Below are 15,146 nucleotides of genomic sequence, written 5' to 3'. Positions count from 1 at the left end.
TGCTGCAGTGATGTGTTTTTACATGTGAATCTTTAAACCAAAGCACTCACTATTTGCTGCAGTGATGTGTTTTACATGTGAATATTTAAACCAAAGCACTCACTATTTGCTGCAGTGATGTGTTTTACATGTAAATCTTTAAACCAAAGCACTCACTAGTTGCTGCAGTGATGTGTTTTTACATGTGAATCTTTAAACCAAAGCATTCACTAGTTGCTGCAGTGATGTGTTTTACATGTGAATCTTTAAACCAAAGCATTCACTAGTTGCTGCAGTGATGTGTTTTACATGTGAATCTTTAAACCAAAGCATTCACTAGTTGCTGCAGTGATGTGTTTTACATGTGAATCTTTAAACCAAAGCACTCACTATTTGCTGCAGTGATGTGTTTTACATGTGAATCTTTAAACCAAAGCACTCACTATTTGCTGCAGTGATGTGTTTTACATGTGAATCTTTAAACCAAAGCACTCACTATTTGCTGCAGTGATGTGTTTTTACATGTGAATCTTTAAACCAAAGCACTCACTATTTGCTGCAGTGATGTGTTTTATATGTTAATATTTAAACCAAAGCACTCACAAGTTGCTGCAGTGATGTGTTTTATATGTTAATATTTAAACCAAAGCACTCACAAGTTGCTGCAGTGATGTGTTTTATATGTTAATATTTAAACCAAAGCACTCACTATTTGCTGCAGTGATGTGTTTTTACATGTGAATCTTTAAACCAAAGCATTCACTATTTGCTGCAGTGATGTGTTTTACATGTTAATCTTTAAACCAAAGCACTCACTATTTGCTGCAGTGATGTGTTTTACATGTTAATCTTTAAACCAAAGCACTCACTATTTGCTGCAGTGATGTGTTTTACATGTTAATCTTTAAACCAAAGCACTCACTATTTGCTGCAGTGATGTGTTTTTACATGTGAATCTTTAAACCAACACACTCACTATTTGCTGCAGTGATGTGTTTTATATGTTAATCTTTAAACCAAAGCACTCACTATTTGCTGCAGTGATGTGTTTTATATGTTAATATTTAAACCAAAGCACTCACTATTTGCTGCAGTGATGTGTTTTACATGTTAATCTTTAAACCAAAGCACTCACTATTTGCTGCAGTGATGTGTTTTTACATGTGAATCTTTAAACCAACACACTCACTATTTGCTGCAGTGATGTGTTTTATATGTTAATCTTTAAACCAAAGCACTCACTATTTGCTGCAGTGATGTGTTTTTACATGTTAATATTTAAACCAAAGCACTCACTATTTGCTGCAGTGATGTGTTTTACATGTTAATCTTTAAACCAAAGCACTCACTATTTGCTGCAGTGATGTGTTTTTACATGTGAATCTTTAAACCAACACACTCACTATTTGCTGCAGTGATGTGTTTTACATGTAAATCTTTAAACCAAAGCACTCACTATTTGCTGCAGTGATGTGTTTTTACATGTGAATCTTTAAACCAAAGCACTCACTATTTGCTGCAGTGATGTGTTTTTACATGTGAATCTTTAAACCAACACACTCACTATTTGCTGCAGTGATGTGTTTTACATGTAAATCTTTAAACCAAAGCACTCACTATTTGCTGCAGTGATGTGTTTTTACATGTGAATCTTTAAACCAAAGCACTCACTATTTGCTGCAGTGATGTGTTTTTACATGTGAATCTTTAAACCAAAGCACTCACTATTTGCTGCAGTGATGTGTTTTTACATGTGAATCTTTAAACCAAAGCACTCACTATTTGCTGCAGTGATGTGTTTTTACATGTGAATCTTTAAACCAAAGCACTCACTATTTGCTGCAGTGATGTGTTTTTACATGTGAATCTTTAAACCAAAGCACTCACTATTTGCTGCAGTGATGTAATGGTGATGGAGGAGCTTGAACATCGGTTACACGCAGGATGAGAAAATTACAGGAAGCAAAGGACAAATGAAAAGAGCATCAAGAGGAAAGTGCTCACCTGGGAACACCGATCAGGCTTTGTTGTTCAAGTTATTGGGAAAGCTCATCGATCAGACAGACACAGCTCACGTAGAATTGTTATTCGACACACATTTAATGTGCAAAAAAATATACATTTCTTCGATTATAAAAACCTCATCGCCTTCTTACACAATACATACAATATTATTTGGACAAATAAATTAAAACGCCCTGCAGAATACCGAAGGAATATAATGTACAAAATCACAAACTGTATCGAAATAAACGTCACCTAAAACAGGCTATTACATACAGAAAGATCACGTGACGTCAGCAATCCAATTATTTTAATGCTGTGCCTTGGACTCCCCCCCCCCCCCCCCCCCCCACAACCTCAACCCTCCCTACCCCCACTAAACTACAACACAAGAGTAATTCCACCATCACATTTGCTGAGGTGCAAAATAAAGAGATGCCCAGCAGGTTATCTCCATCCCAACAATGGAAGATGCTATCATTGTCATAAGCAGGTGTGATATCACTTGATTGAAACTCAGTTTGAGAGTTTAATTTTTTGACGCCGAGGATGTCGCGTCCACACCTCATATTCCAGGTGCTGTGCTTTTCCTCTTTTCCTCACAGCAAGAGACAGCCAAGGAAATGGCATACCTGCGCCGGAGATTGACCCAAGCAGGAGCTTTTCACAATCGCAAGACAATTTCTTTACCTGCGGAATATCTTGCAGCAAGAAATGGCCAGAATCGTTGCGTAAAGCCAAGACAGGTAATGATTTGTGGATAACTCAGGAATGCAGTTATCATTTCATCAAGTGTCAAAATGCTTTGTCAATCACTACTAATATTATTTAACTGTCCGAGTTATTCCCACCTTACACGATAACTCGCATAGTCTTCGCGAAAGACACCCGCGGGATGTTTAAGGTCGACCAGCCGATGCCAGCACCCGGTTTAATGCACACCTGAGGGATGGGGCACACTTTGTCATACGATGCCCTACCTGGGAAGCACCAATCCGGAAGTTTACAGTCGCATCAGAAATGGAACCCAGACGAGACGGCTCAAAGGTAAGTGCCCTACCTTAGGTCTGTACCTCATTCAAGGTGATAAATGTGAAACTTGTTATTGCGCAATGGCCTATGAGACACCAGGTGAAGGCGATGGGAATTGTAAAGAGAAGTCCAAACTGTACGACACATTCCATACTGGGAATGAGTGGGACAAGGAAACAAGTCGAGGGAATATACATCTCACATTTATGTAAATGCCTTCAGGAGATGGAGAGTTACCTTTTTTTCGTACCGATGTGTTTCTATTGCACTTCTCAGGTAACCAAGTGATCCTCTGCATGAAGCATTTGCAAACACGTTGTAGAATTTTTACATTACCTGCACATCTTACTATAATTCACCAAATGTCTGTCCGTCTGTTCCCAGGTACCGCAAAAACGGATGAATCGATCGCAACGATATTTTGGGTGATCCTGGGACTCCCTGGAGTAAAATAGGCGAAATTGTTTTCCAAATTTTTCCAATTTTCCAGTTTCCAAATTTTCCAGTTTTTCCAAACACGATGGAATAATATTTACCGATACGAACTGTGATGTGGCTTTTATCGAAATTCTACAAATACTGTTTAGATTTTGATGATTTGCGTGTGATATGATTTAACGGGTTTATATAAATCGTTTAAAATAAAAATTCCATTTCTGATATTTAGCTTTTTCATTTGGGCCTCCCAATTAAAGCCCCGCCCCCCAATTGAAGCCCCGCCCATAGGGCGGGTACCGTTGCTAGTTCCTTTAAAGTTGGAGACTGTTTTCTCTATTGTGTCGCCATTTCTTTTTAAACAACTCAATATTTAAGGAATGATCCAATCCCATAAACACCTAAGATATCATCCTCGAAACATGATGGGAATATCCAAACAATGGACAAACCACGACAAGTGTAAGTCCAGTTTTCCGAGCACCACGTGACGGTACGTCCCCTAGCTAAGCTCGGGTAACAATTTTCAAGGAATACTCGGTGTGAAGCAGACTCCCGAGCTAACACTTGCCGGCACTCTCTCAGATACATGATAGTTTGTGTCATTCACAGGAAACAAGCTGATGCTCTGGAGGCAGCACAAACAATCGGGACCCAAATGACCCAAGGAATATCAAATGGCAATACAACTGATGCATCAACATAAACAATTTTAGATTATAGTCTTTTTTTTTCCTTATATTTTGTGACTCAATCTGCTTGTTCGTGTTTAGAAAGACTTCTCTATTTTTAAAGTAGTATGCAAGTCGGTCTGGCGATGCCAATTATCAAAATTACTTTAGAATGACAAACTGATGACATGACACTGAGTGATGCGGAAATAGGCCTCCAAAAGGCCTGAAGAGGAAGGGAAAAGATTACAGCAATCGAACAGTCACCTGCAGGATTCATCAGCCCGTTTGACCAACTTGGGGCGTTCACAGCATCCAGGAGCTACAAGGTGACGCTTCAATTGCGGTGGAGTCAAACACCTGAGAGGGCTTCTCAGGTTGGCTGACGATTCAGATGGGCCAGGTGAGCTCGGATTGGTTTCGAAATGAGTATGGTCTCAGGAACAAATTCGAGGAATGACCACCGGTTTCAGGCACCAAACCCGACACTCCCTTTCCCACAACCCACATTCTGCATTTGGTAAAACACGTCAACATAGAGGAGCCGGAAGGATTGAGCAGACGAAGCGTCGACGGATCTTGCACTCACACCTTGACACCTGTAGTGCCCGCGTGCGCCAGCTGTGCCCTCATGGTCTGCACACTATTCATGATCTTCTTCTGGTGGCCCACCAGGTTGACACCGATCCTCCGGATATCCCTGCAGGAAAGGGACAATGAGCACAACCACAAGCATGGTGTATTTATGGGATTATATATATTGGTTTATGGGGCTTTATACCTGTATTTGTATTCCCCCCCCCCCCCCCCCCCCATCGGTGTTCGCAGCAACTTAAATACACTGAAACTTCCAAGTTTTGATGATAGACTCGACATCGGTGTTTCCTTATCTTCTTAAACAAATGATATTAGAAATAAAATATTATTAAATATAATAAATTATATTTAAATATTAAAAAAAAATTAATAATTTATATTTAAATTATTATTTAATAATTATTCAATTATTTTTATTTTTATTTATTAAATTATTATTTATTATTTTATTTATAATTTATATATAAATTATTATTTAAATGATAGTATTTAGTGCTGAAAGGTAATCTTCAGTTGTCATACCCTTCCTCCCGTCCATGGTACACGGATTTCTTGTGGTGAGGCTATTGCCAAGAAACAACTTGCTTTCGCCTCCTGGAAAGCAAATCCAACGGAAGGAAATCTCATTGCCTTTCACAAAGCCCGAAACAACTGTGTGTCCACCCTCAGGAGAGCCAGGAAACTATATCTCTCCGTTCTCAGGACAGAACTCTCTTATCTGTCTCCCTCTTCGAAATCCTGGTGGTGTCTGGTCAAATCTGTTTCTGGTGTTTGTTCCCCCTCCATCCCCTCCCTCACCTCAAACGGCCACACGGCTGACTCCGCACGTGAAAAAGCTGAATGCCTCAACTCTGTGTTTGCCTCTAAATCTTGTGTCCCAAATCCATCCCTCTCTGTACCCACCGTACCCAGTCGTACCCAGCTGCTCCTGGACTCTGTGTCCTTTCCTCCTGACAAGGTGGAAAAGTTTCTGTCAACCCTCGACTCTGATTCTGCAACTGGACATGACGGCATCAGCCCACGGGTCCTAAAATCCTGTTCTTCGGCTCTTTAACTCCCTCTCTCTGTTCTCTTCACCCTCTCTTTTGCTCAAGGTCATCTGCCATCTGCTTGGAAATCTTCCAACATCACAGCTTTGCACAAAAAAGGTGCAAAAACAGATCCCAGCAACTACAGACCAATCAGCCTTCTCACAATTATCAGCAAAGTCATGGAATCCATCATTGCTTCAGATATGAAATCTTTCCTCTTCTCCAATGGCTTGATCTCTGATCATCAATTTGGTTTCAGACCTGGTCACTGTACTCTGGACATGCTGCTTCTGCTTTCTCAACAATGGATGGAGGTCCTCAACGCCAAACAGGAAATTAGAGCTGTCTCCCTTGACATTTCACGTGCCTTCGATACGGTCTGGCACCCCGCTTTGCTCACCAAACTCTCCTCTTTTGGTATCCATGGAAATCTCCACGCATGGCTGGCGGACTTCCTCTCTAGTCGTAGTCAAAGTGTGGCCCTGAATGGGTTTCTCTCATCTCCTCTTCCTGTTCAGGCTGGAGTTCCCCAAGGCAGTATTCTGGGCCCTGTGCTTTTTCTGGTCTTCATCAATGATCTCTCTGACTCTCTTGAAAATCCTCTCTATCTCTTTGCTGATGACTCTACTCTCTGTCGCTGCATTATTCATCCCTCAGATAGGCAGTCTGCAGCCTCCTCACTCTCTGCAGACCTGGACAAAATCACAGACTGGGCAAACAAGTGAAACATGTCTTTCAATCCTGACAAATCTCACACTCTTACGATGTCTCTCCGAAAAGACCGACTGGACAACCCTCCCATCCACTTTCTGTATAATCCTCTCCAAGAAGTTCTGTCACTCAAGCTTTTGGGTCTCACTATCTGCCATGATCTTTACCTGGGAAAACCACATTTCAAATCTGGCCTCCAAAGCCAGTCGCCGACTGGGCATCCTCCGTCGTGCAAAGTCCTTCCTTGGCACACCTGAGCTCTTCAGCACATACAAGGCTTTCATCCGCAGTTCTATGGAATACTGCTCTCCCCTCTGGTCTGGTGCTCCTGCCTCACACCTAGCTCGTCTTCACGCTGTTGAAACCAAAGCGTTCAGAATCATTGGAATCTCCCGCGATGAAGCTAACTCCAAGGGCCTTTCACTCACTCACCACAGGCAGGTTGGTGGTCTTTCCGTCTTCTACCGACTCCTCTCTGGCCTTGCCCCCCCAGCTCTCTCTGGGCTCTGTCCCGCAAATATTCCTTCAGGTCGCACAAGTTCTGCCTGCAACCCTCTTATGGTTAAACTGCCAAAATCAAGACTCTCTGCTCACCTTCACTCCTTCATTCCTCTTTTCTCCCGCCTCTGGAACAAACTCCCTTACTCTCTTCAATCCCACTCCACCCTCCAGGTCTTTAAAACAGCTGTTCACCACCATCTCTTATCTTCCCCCATCCAAAACCTTGATCTTTTCTATCCCCGCTAATTTCACCCCAATTCCACTTTTTGAAATACCAAATTCTGTCCTGGAAGTCCTTGGTGTCCTTGTGTTTTATACTTCTCCAACCCCCCCCCCCCCCTTCCCACGCCTCCTCCCCCCAAGCCCTCTCCCTCCCACACATCTCCCTGCTCTCAAATGTTGTGTGCTCTCAAGTGTTTGTGTGCTTCCCCTTCTCTTGTCTTCCGCTCCCTCTTTTTATATGTTTTGTTTGTCTCGTTGATTTGTTTGTGAAGTAAATGTCAGCTCTTTCACGAGCCTCGATTCAGTATACAAAAAAATAAAATATATAAAATCTATGAAATATTTTTATTGCTGTATTTACATTGCTCATTTGAAAGTAATAAAACTTCATATAATAACACTTATGAACGCAAAACAAAAAAAATTCCAAACAAATGCAACTAGATGCATATTCTGAATTACAACGGTGCTTCCATCACATTAACATGTCAGGCTGAAAGGGGATTCATGGGAAGCAGAAATGGGAGGAAATGCAACATGCAGCAAGAAAGGAGGAAAGGTGGGACGAGAGTTGCAGGAGAAAGAGGTGCATGCTGATACCTCCTCAGAGGGACATTTGCTTCCTCTGTAATACTCCATTGGTTTTGTTCACTATTTGCATCAAGAGACACCGACCACACTCAAAAGCTGCTGTGCATGTGGACAATTCACCAAGGAGCACGTTTCGTGATGTCAAAGTACGAGAGAACGAGAGGACACTCGGTCGGAGATGTGAATACGAAGAGAACACGTCTTGGGAATACTTTTTGTATTGGATTGTTAGGCCACCTGATCTCGAGGTCAAAAAGCACTTCACAGTACCGAGCACTCTGCTTTAGTGTCTGCTTCCGTGAACAAACATAGTCTGCAGATCTAAAGTGCTGTTTTGATTCTGTCGACAGGAATCTCAGCTGAATGGATGTTCAGAACAAAGTCTCTTACCTCGCAAGAAAACTTTCAAACCAGACCGTTCATTTTGTTTATGGTTTGGTTTTTTACTCTTTGCGTTGTTTGAGTCGTTTATGTAAAGATCTGACACTGGTCATGCTTCATCTTCCCAGGAATGGCCCGGTGAGCATGCCTAGTGAGCATGCAACAATAATGAGTGCAAATGGTGAGCATGCAACAATAATGAGTGCAAATGGTGAGCATGCAACAATAATGAGTGCAAATTGTGAGCATGCACCAAGGATGAAGGCAAATTGTGAGCATGCACCAATAATGAGTGCAAATTGTGAGCATGCACCAATAATGAGTGCAAATTGTGAGCATGCAACAATAATGAGTGCAAATGGGGAGCATGCAACAATAATGAGTGCAAATGGGGAGCATGCAACAATAATGAGTGCAAATTCTGAGCATGCATCAATAATGAGTGCAAATTGTGAGCATGCAACAATAATGAGTACAAATGGGGAGCATGCAACAATAATGAGTGCAAATTGTGAGCATGCATCAATAATGAGTGCAAATTGTGAGCATGCAACAATATTGAGTGCAAATGGTAAGCATGCAACAATAATGAGTGCAAATGGTGAGCATGCAACAATAATGAGTGCAAATTGTGAGCATGCACCAATGATGAAGGCAAATTGTGAGCATGCACCAATAATGAGTGCAAATTGTGAGCATGCACCAATAATGAGTGCAAATTGTGAGCATGCAACAATAATGAGTGCAAATGGGGAGCATGCAACAATAATGAGTGCAAATGGTGAGCATGCAACAATGATGAAGTCAAATTGTGAGCATGCACCAACAATGAGTGCAAATTGTGAGCATGCACCAATAATGAGTGCAAATTGTGAGCATGCACCAATGATGAAGGCAAATGGTGAGCATGCACCAATGATGAAGGCAAATGGTGAGCATGCACCAATAATGAGTGCAAATGGTGAGCATGCACCAATGATGAAGGCAAGTGGTGAGCATACACCAATAATGAGTGCAAATGGTGAGCATGCAACAATAATGAGTGCAAATGGTGAGCATGCAACAATGATGAAGTCAAATGGTGAGCATGCACCAATGATGAAGGCAAATGGTGAGCATGCACCAATAATGAGTGCAAATGGTGAGCATGCACCAATGATGAAGGCAAATGGTGAGCATGCACCAATAATGAGTGCAAATGGTGAGCATGCAACAATAATGAGTGCAAATGGTGAGCATGCAACAATAATGAGTGCAAATGGTGAGCATGCACCAATAATGAGTGCAAATTGTGAGCATGCAACAATAATGAGTGCAAATGGTGAGCATGCACCAATAATGAGTGCAAATGGTGAGCATGCACCAATAATGAGTGCAAATGGTGAGCATGCACCAATAATGAGTGCAAAGCAGGGTTAGATGATGAAAATCAGGATGGAGCAGAAGAGACAATATCACAACATCGTTTCTGGAGTTTATTTTTGTTTATTTGTTTTATTTATTTACAAAGGCACAAAAAAACAGCTTTTACAAAAAATAGAAAACAGTAATTCTTTAGTTAACGTACGTACAATGTACAGTGAGTGGATAAACGTTAACACGCGGCATAACAAGTATCATGCATTACACAAAGGTGTTTGAAAAATCCTGATTCCTTATGCTTTTTGAAAATGTCACAAAAGGTTAAGGCAGATGTTAACAAATAAGTGTAAGTGTAAGGTGTCACAAATGGTAAGTTGTCCGTGTCGGTGACAAATAAACAAATTATAAGAATACCTCTTCTATCAGCATAAGTGCGTGAAAATTTATTTTCCGAAAAGTCTTTTTAATAAATATCATTATAACGTTTAGAGGCCCCGACTTGAAGTAAGGTCAGCGGACACTTGAAACACACAACAAAGTGCTTGTTTACACGTCGTGGTGAACAAGTCCAAGTGTCGGGCAGTTTTACTCGGACTCTAGGGAGTCATAACCTGGACTAACATGGCTAACCTGGACTAGCATGGCTAACCTGGACTAGCATGGCTAACCTGGACTAACATGGCTAACCTGGACTAACATGGCTAACCTGGACTAACATGGCCATGATTTGCCCTCGGAGGTTGAGATTTCATATCTCCATCCCAGACGACTCAAGGTTCACAATAAACATCATGAACGAACACAATAAACAACAACTCGAGAACGTCTCTTGTTGTCATCTCACAATACTGGCCAAACTTAAATTCTGAAACTTGCCTTCGCGGTTCTTTACATTTCGTCAAAAGGTAAATAATGTTGTAAAGTTTCAATTTCTTAGCGTATCGAGGATATTTCGTGTCGTGCAGGAAATTTTCTTCCAAAACAAAGATCAGTTTGAAACTGTGATAAATGATGATTTTTTTTACCAGCATACAGAGCGAAATTACAAAAGTACTGCTTCAGCAGATTAAGAAATGACATGCAGGGCCTAAACAAACACCATAAACTGCTTCTAAAGCAGAACATTAGGCCCGGCCAGGTGACCGCACGGCTCACCAGGTTTGGATGTGCGGTGATTGGAATGAAAATTTCGTACCGGTAAAAGACTTTGGTACTTCATTTTGCCACCTGCGGAGGTCATCCAGAGGCTCCAAATTACTTAAACCATCGCCTCTCGTGGGTACCACTTACTCAGGGGTCATGTGGGCAACCGCATCCAGCGAGCGGTAGCCGGCCGTGTCGAAGTTATCCTTGTATCGGCCCATCTTGATGACGTCAAGCCACTCACCGACCGACGTGAAGGCCGTGACTCCTCCCGCCGACTGTTCGAAGAAAGGGTTCCGAGGTCTTTTTTGGAATCACCCACCGCAGGGACAAGGATAAGAAAGGGAGAAGGACGGGAAGATGGATTAGAACATGTGTCAGTTGTCAGACAAAAATATTTTCCACTTTGTTGTGAACTCGATACATTAAGCTCAGTGTCTGTGTTAAGTATTGTGTACTCGAGGCTTGTAATGGAGCTGAGACACACACAGACACACAGACAGATAAATTTACAGACAGATAAACCGACAGACAGACAAACAGACAGAGAAATCGACAGACAGCAAACAGACAGAAAAATCGACAGACAAACAGAGAAATCGACAGACAGACAAAGACAGGGGTGAAAACATATGTCTGTCCATCTTCTTCGGTGGCGGAAGTGATGAACAACAAGCATTCTGAGTATTGCGTCACAATACATGTCCCCTACCAAAGTTCAAAGTGCCATAACTTTGTCAAAAATTATCGAATATGCAAATTTATGCACGGTTGATGCTGGTTTTCAAACTTGATCTAAGGTATGCTGAGACACGTGTATCACGCCTCGCCTCGTTGATAAGCCCGCAAGGTCACTCCGTGGAGCGGCCTGCATGTATTGCACTGTGTGAATTATATAATTACCAACTCACGGTCTGAGGTACTAGCGATTCAAGAGATATCCATTTAAAAAAATATATATTTTCGTTTAATTAACGATATCTGCCAAACCACGTGCCCTATCACAAATTCCAAAAGGACATTTTAGTAGACTGACATGCTGAACAGATCTGTGAAGTTTCCCCTCGATTGGATCAAAAATGAAGAGGAGCTTGGTTTTAAAGGTTAATGCTTAAAAACGTCATAACTCTCAAACCATGTGATGCATGACGTCATGCTCGCTGACTTGATTGTTCGTCATGGGTATGCGATTCTGCCTGCAAAGTTTGGCCTCGATCTGTTCAGCCATTGCAGAGAAAAAGGGGTTTTCGTGTTTTCACGAAAAACAATATGGCGGCCGAACCACGTGACCTGTGACGTCATAATTACAATTAAAATATTCGACAGACCGAGTCCCCCCAACGGTGAAAATTTGATCTCAATCGGTCCTATTATTGCTGAGAAAATATTTTTTAAAGGAAATTAAAACTTAAAATGGCACTGAGTTAAGGATCATCAGAATTATCAGAATTCCCAAAGTTCAAAGTGCCATAACTTTGTCAAAAATGATCGAAACGTCGTGAAGTTCGAACTTGATCTGTAACTTATCATGAGGAAACCATGTGCCAAGTTTGAAATCGTTAGCATTAAGGGTTTAGAAAAAAAGTCCGGAAAACTGTTCTTTGCGTGACGGACTGACGGACTGACGGACTGACGGACTGACGGACGGAGGGACGGAGTGCAAACCTCTCGTCCCCTCCGGTGTACACCCGGTAGGGGACTAATAACAAAACACAAACCGCAAACTTGAGTCGTTTCCGTTTTTGTTTTCTTTATTTTGCTTTCACCGATTATCAAGAAGAATTGTGAGAGCAAAGAGATTTGTTGTTCATTCCATAGTCGTTTGATCAATCCCTGCTGGTTTGATTCCTCCCTGGGTTAATAACTCCCATGTCGCTTCTAACATCTTCAGGATGCGCATTAGCTGCATTCTCCGTTTAGTCTTTCTCCTACTTATTTACCCTCTTTGAAATACACATCATGACAATTAAAGTGCATTTTAAAATCCATCAATCTCAGAATGGGGATTGTTGCTGCTGGAATTCACCAGAAAGCTAGAAAATGGGAACTCTTCTTTTCGAGTTAACGTCATTACCTGCGCCAGGTTTGCTCGATACCATCCACGTGGTTACCTTAACTGACTAGGTTTGGGTTTCAGTTCCTCTCCGAAATATTCATACCTTGTATCAACAGGATCCAAAATTGTTGTTAAATTTTAATGAGAAAAAAGGAAGTGAGGAGGATAGAGAATGAAAAGAAGAGTTTGGGAAGAGGGGTGAGAAAGGAAGAAGAAGAGGGATAACATATATGGAGTGACAGGAGGACAAGTGGATCAAAATTCCATAACTTTGAGAGGAATTCAATAGATAGAGAGTTATTAGATTTGTAAAATAAACAACAGATGTCCTTCATTCCACCAAGTAATAAAATTCTCAATATCAAACAAGATCGGAGCGTTTCCGTTAATTGAAGGATACATCACGTGCTCCGTCTTGAGGTATAAAACGAGAATAACCCAAGATGGACCGAATAAGTAGACGAAGAGCAAATGGTGAGCAGTCTTAGGGGATATTCCCAAAACAGATGGACACAGAACAAACGAATGAAACTGGACAGCTAATTATCTACCAAACAGGCAATCTGGCAATTGCAGGTAAATAGCAAAAGGTACCATATGGACGTGAAAATTAAATTGACACGAGAGGTCACCTTGAAAACTTGTAGGAACATTTTCAGGTGGACAGAGCTAAAAGCATCTAAAAGGATGATTGAATTGGGACTAAGATATGCGAAAGGTAGCAAATACACCAGGTACATGAAAACATGTGGAAAGGTAAAAAAAACAACACGACAAACCATTGACCAACGTGTGGTAAAAGAGCAACACCTGATCCGCATTCAATTGGTGATTGAACCTTTCATAAAGGGTGGCATTGGCTGTCTCAGAACAACAACAACAACAACAACAACAACAACAACAACAACAACAGAGTTCACAGAAGACGATACCCCGCACAGTTACACATTAAAAAAATAAAACAACGAATTTTTTGGGGGGAAATCTGAAGGTTTAGTACTACTAATGTAGCCCGGAAGCAATCCCAAGCACCAACATTGTACACCACCCCATTGAACCTTTACTTAAATTGAATACATGCAAAACTGGAGGTTCTTGGAAGTGTTATGACGGACAATTTGTGTTCCCCAGTGTTCAAGTAAATAATTCAATTTAAATAAAATAAAGAGTAAAAGTTGTATAAATGAATTAATTAATTCCTGGTTCTACCGCCATTTTCCGCAGTGTCTTTTACATCACCCTATCCAACACGTTACATGATTTGTACGTGCCTGATACTTGTTCGTTTACAACATCCTTAAAAACGCTAAGTTTCCTGTTTGGAATGACTTTCAATTTTGTTTGACTTCCAGACAGACAGAGTCAAAGTACGAGTATTATCTCACTCCTCTCTGCGCATGCGCGATCGGGAAGAATTCAGAGTCAAAGTACGAGTATTATCTCACTCCTCTCTGCGCATGTGCGATCGGGAAGAATTCAGTCGAAGTACAAGTATTATCTCACTCCTCTCTGCGCATGCGCAATCGGGAAGAATTCAGAGTTAAAGTACGAGTATTATCTCACTCCTCTCTGCGCATGCGCAATCGGGAAGAATTCAGTGTCAAAGTACAAGTATTATCTCACTCCTCTCTGCGCATGCGCAATCGGGAAGAATTCAGAGTTAAAGTACGAGTATTATCTCACTCCTCTCTGCGCATGCGCAATCGGGAAGAATTCAGAGTTAAAGTACAAGTATTATCTCACTCCTCTCTGCGCATGCGCAATCGGGAAGAATTCAGAGTCAAAGTACGAGTATTATCTCACCCCTCTCTGCGCATGTGCGATCAGGAAGAATTCAGAGTCAAAGTCTGAGAATTATCTAACTCCTCTCTGCGCATGCGCAATCGGGAAAGATTCAGAGTCAAAGTACAAGTATTATCTCACTCCTCTCTGCGCATGCGCAATCGGGAAGAATTCAGAGTTAAAGTACGAGTATTATCTCACTTCTCTCTGCGCATGCGCAATCGGGAAGAATTCAGAGTCAAAGTACAAGTATTATCTCACTCCTCTCTGCGCATGCGCAATCGGGAAGAATTCAGAGTTAAGTACGAGTATTATCTCACTCCTCTCTGCGCATGCGCAATCGGGAAGAATTCAGTGTCAAAGTACAAGTATTATCTCACTCCTCTCTGCGCATGTGCGATCAGGAAGAATTCAGAGTCAAAGTCCGAGTATTATCTCACTCCTCTGCGCATGCGCAATCGGGAAGAATTCAGAGTCAAAGTACGAGTATTATCTCACTCCTCTCTGCGCATGTGCGATCAGGAAGAATTCAGAGTCAAAGTCCGAGTATTATCTCACTCCTCTCTGCGCATGCGCGATCAGGAAGAATGCATTGTCAAAGTACGACTATTATCTCACTCCTCTCTGCGCATGCGCGATGAGGAAGAA

The 15,146-nt window shown here is 41.6% G+C and overlaps 1 protein-coding gene across 1 annotated transcript in view; it reads right to left on the bottom strand.

The window, feature by feature from the left end:
• Positions 1-2,376: 2,376 nt before the first annotated feature.
• The window catches only part of LOC137422874 (ephrin type-A receptor 5), a 224,919-nt gene continuing 212,149 nt past the window's right edge, over positions 2,377-15,146 (bottom strand). Inside the window, exons 17-18 of the mRNA XM_068109498.2 lie at positions 10,808-10,963; positions 2,377-4,821 (exon numbers count right to left, since the gene is read on the bottom strand). Coding sequence (XP_067965599.2) covers positions 4,707-4,821; positions 10,808-10,963 — 271 coding nt within the window. The 3' untranslated portion in view covers positions 2,377-4,706. The remainder of the gene's footprint in view (positions 4,822-10,807; positions 10,964-15,146) is intronic.

The sequence above is a fragment of the Myxine glutinosa genome, chromosome 3 (genome assembly GCF_964187855.1).
Source record: "Myxine glutinosa chromosome 3, kmMyxGlut1.1, whole genome shotgun sequence".
NCBI lineage: Eukaryota > Metazoa > Chordata > Myxini > Myxiniformes > Myxinidae > Myxine > Myxine glutinosa.
This window is presented reverse-complemented; position numbering and strand designations above follow the sequence as displayed.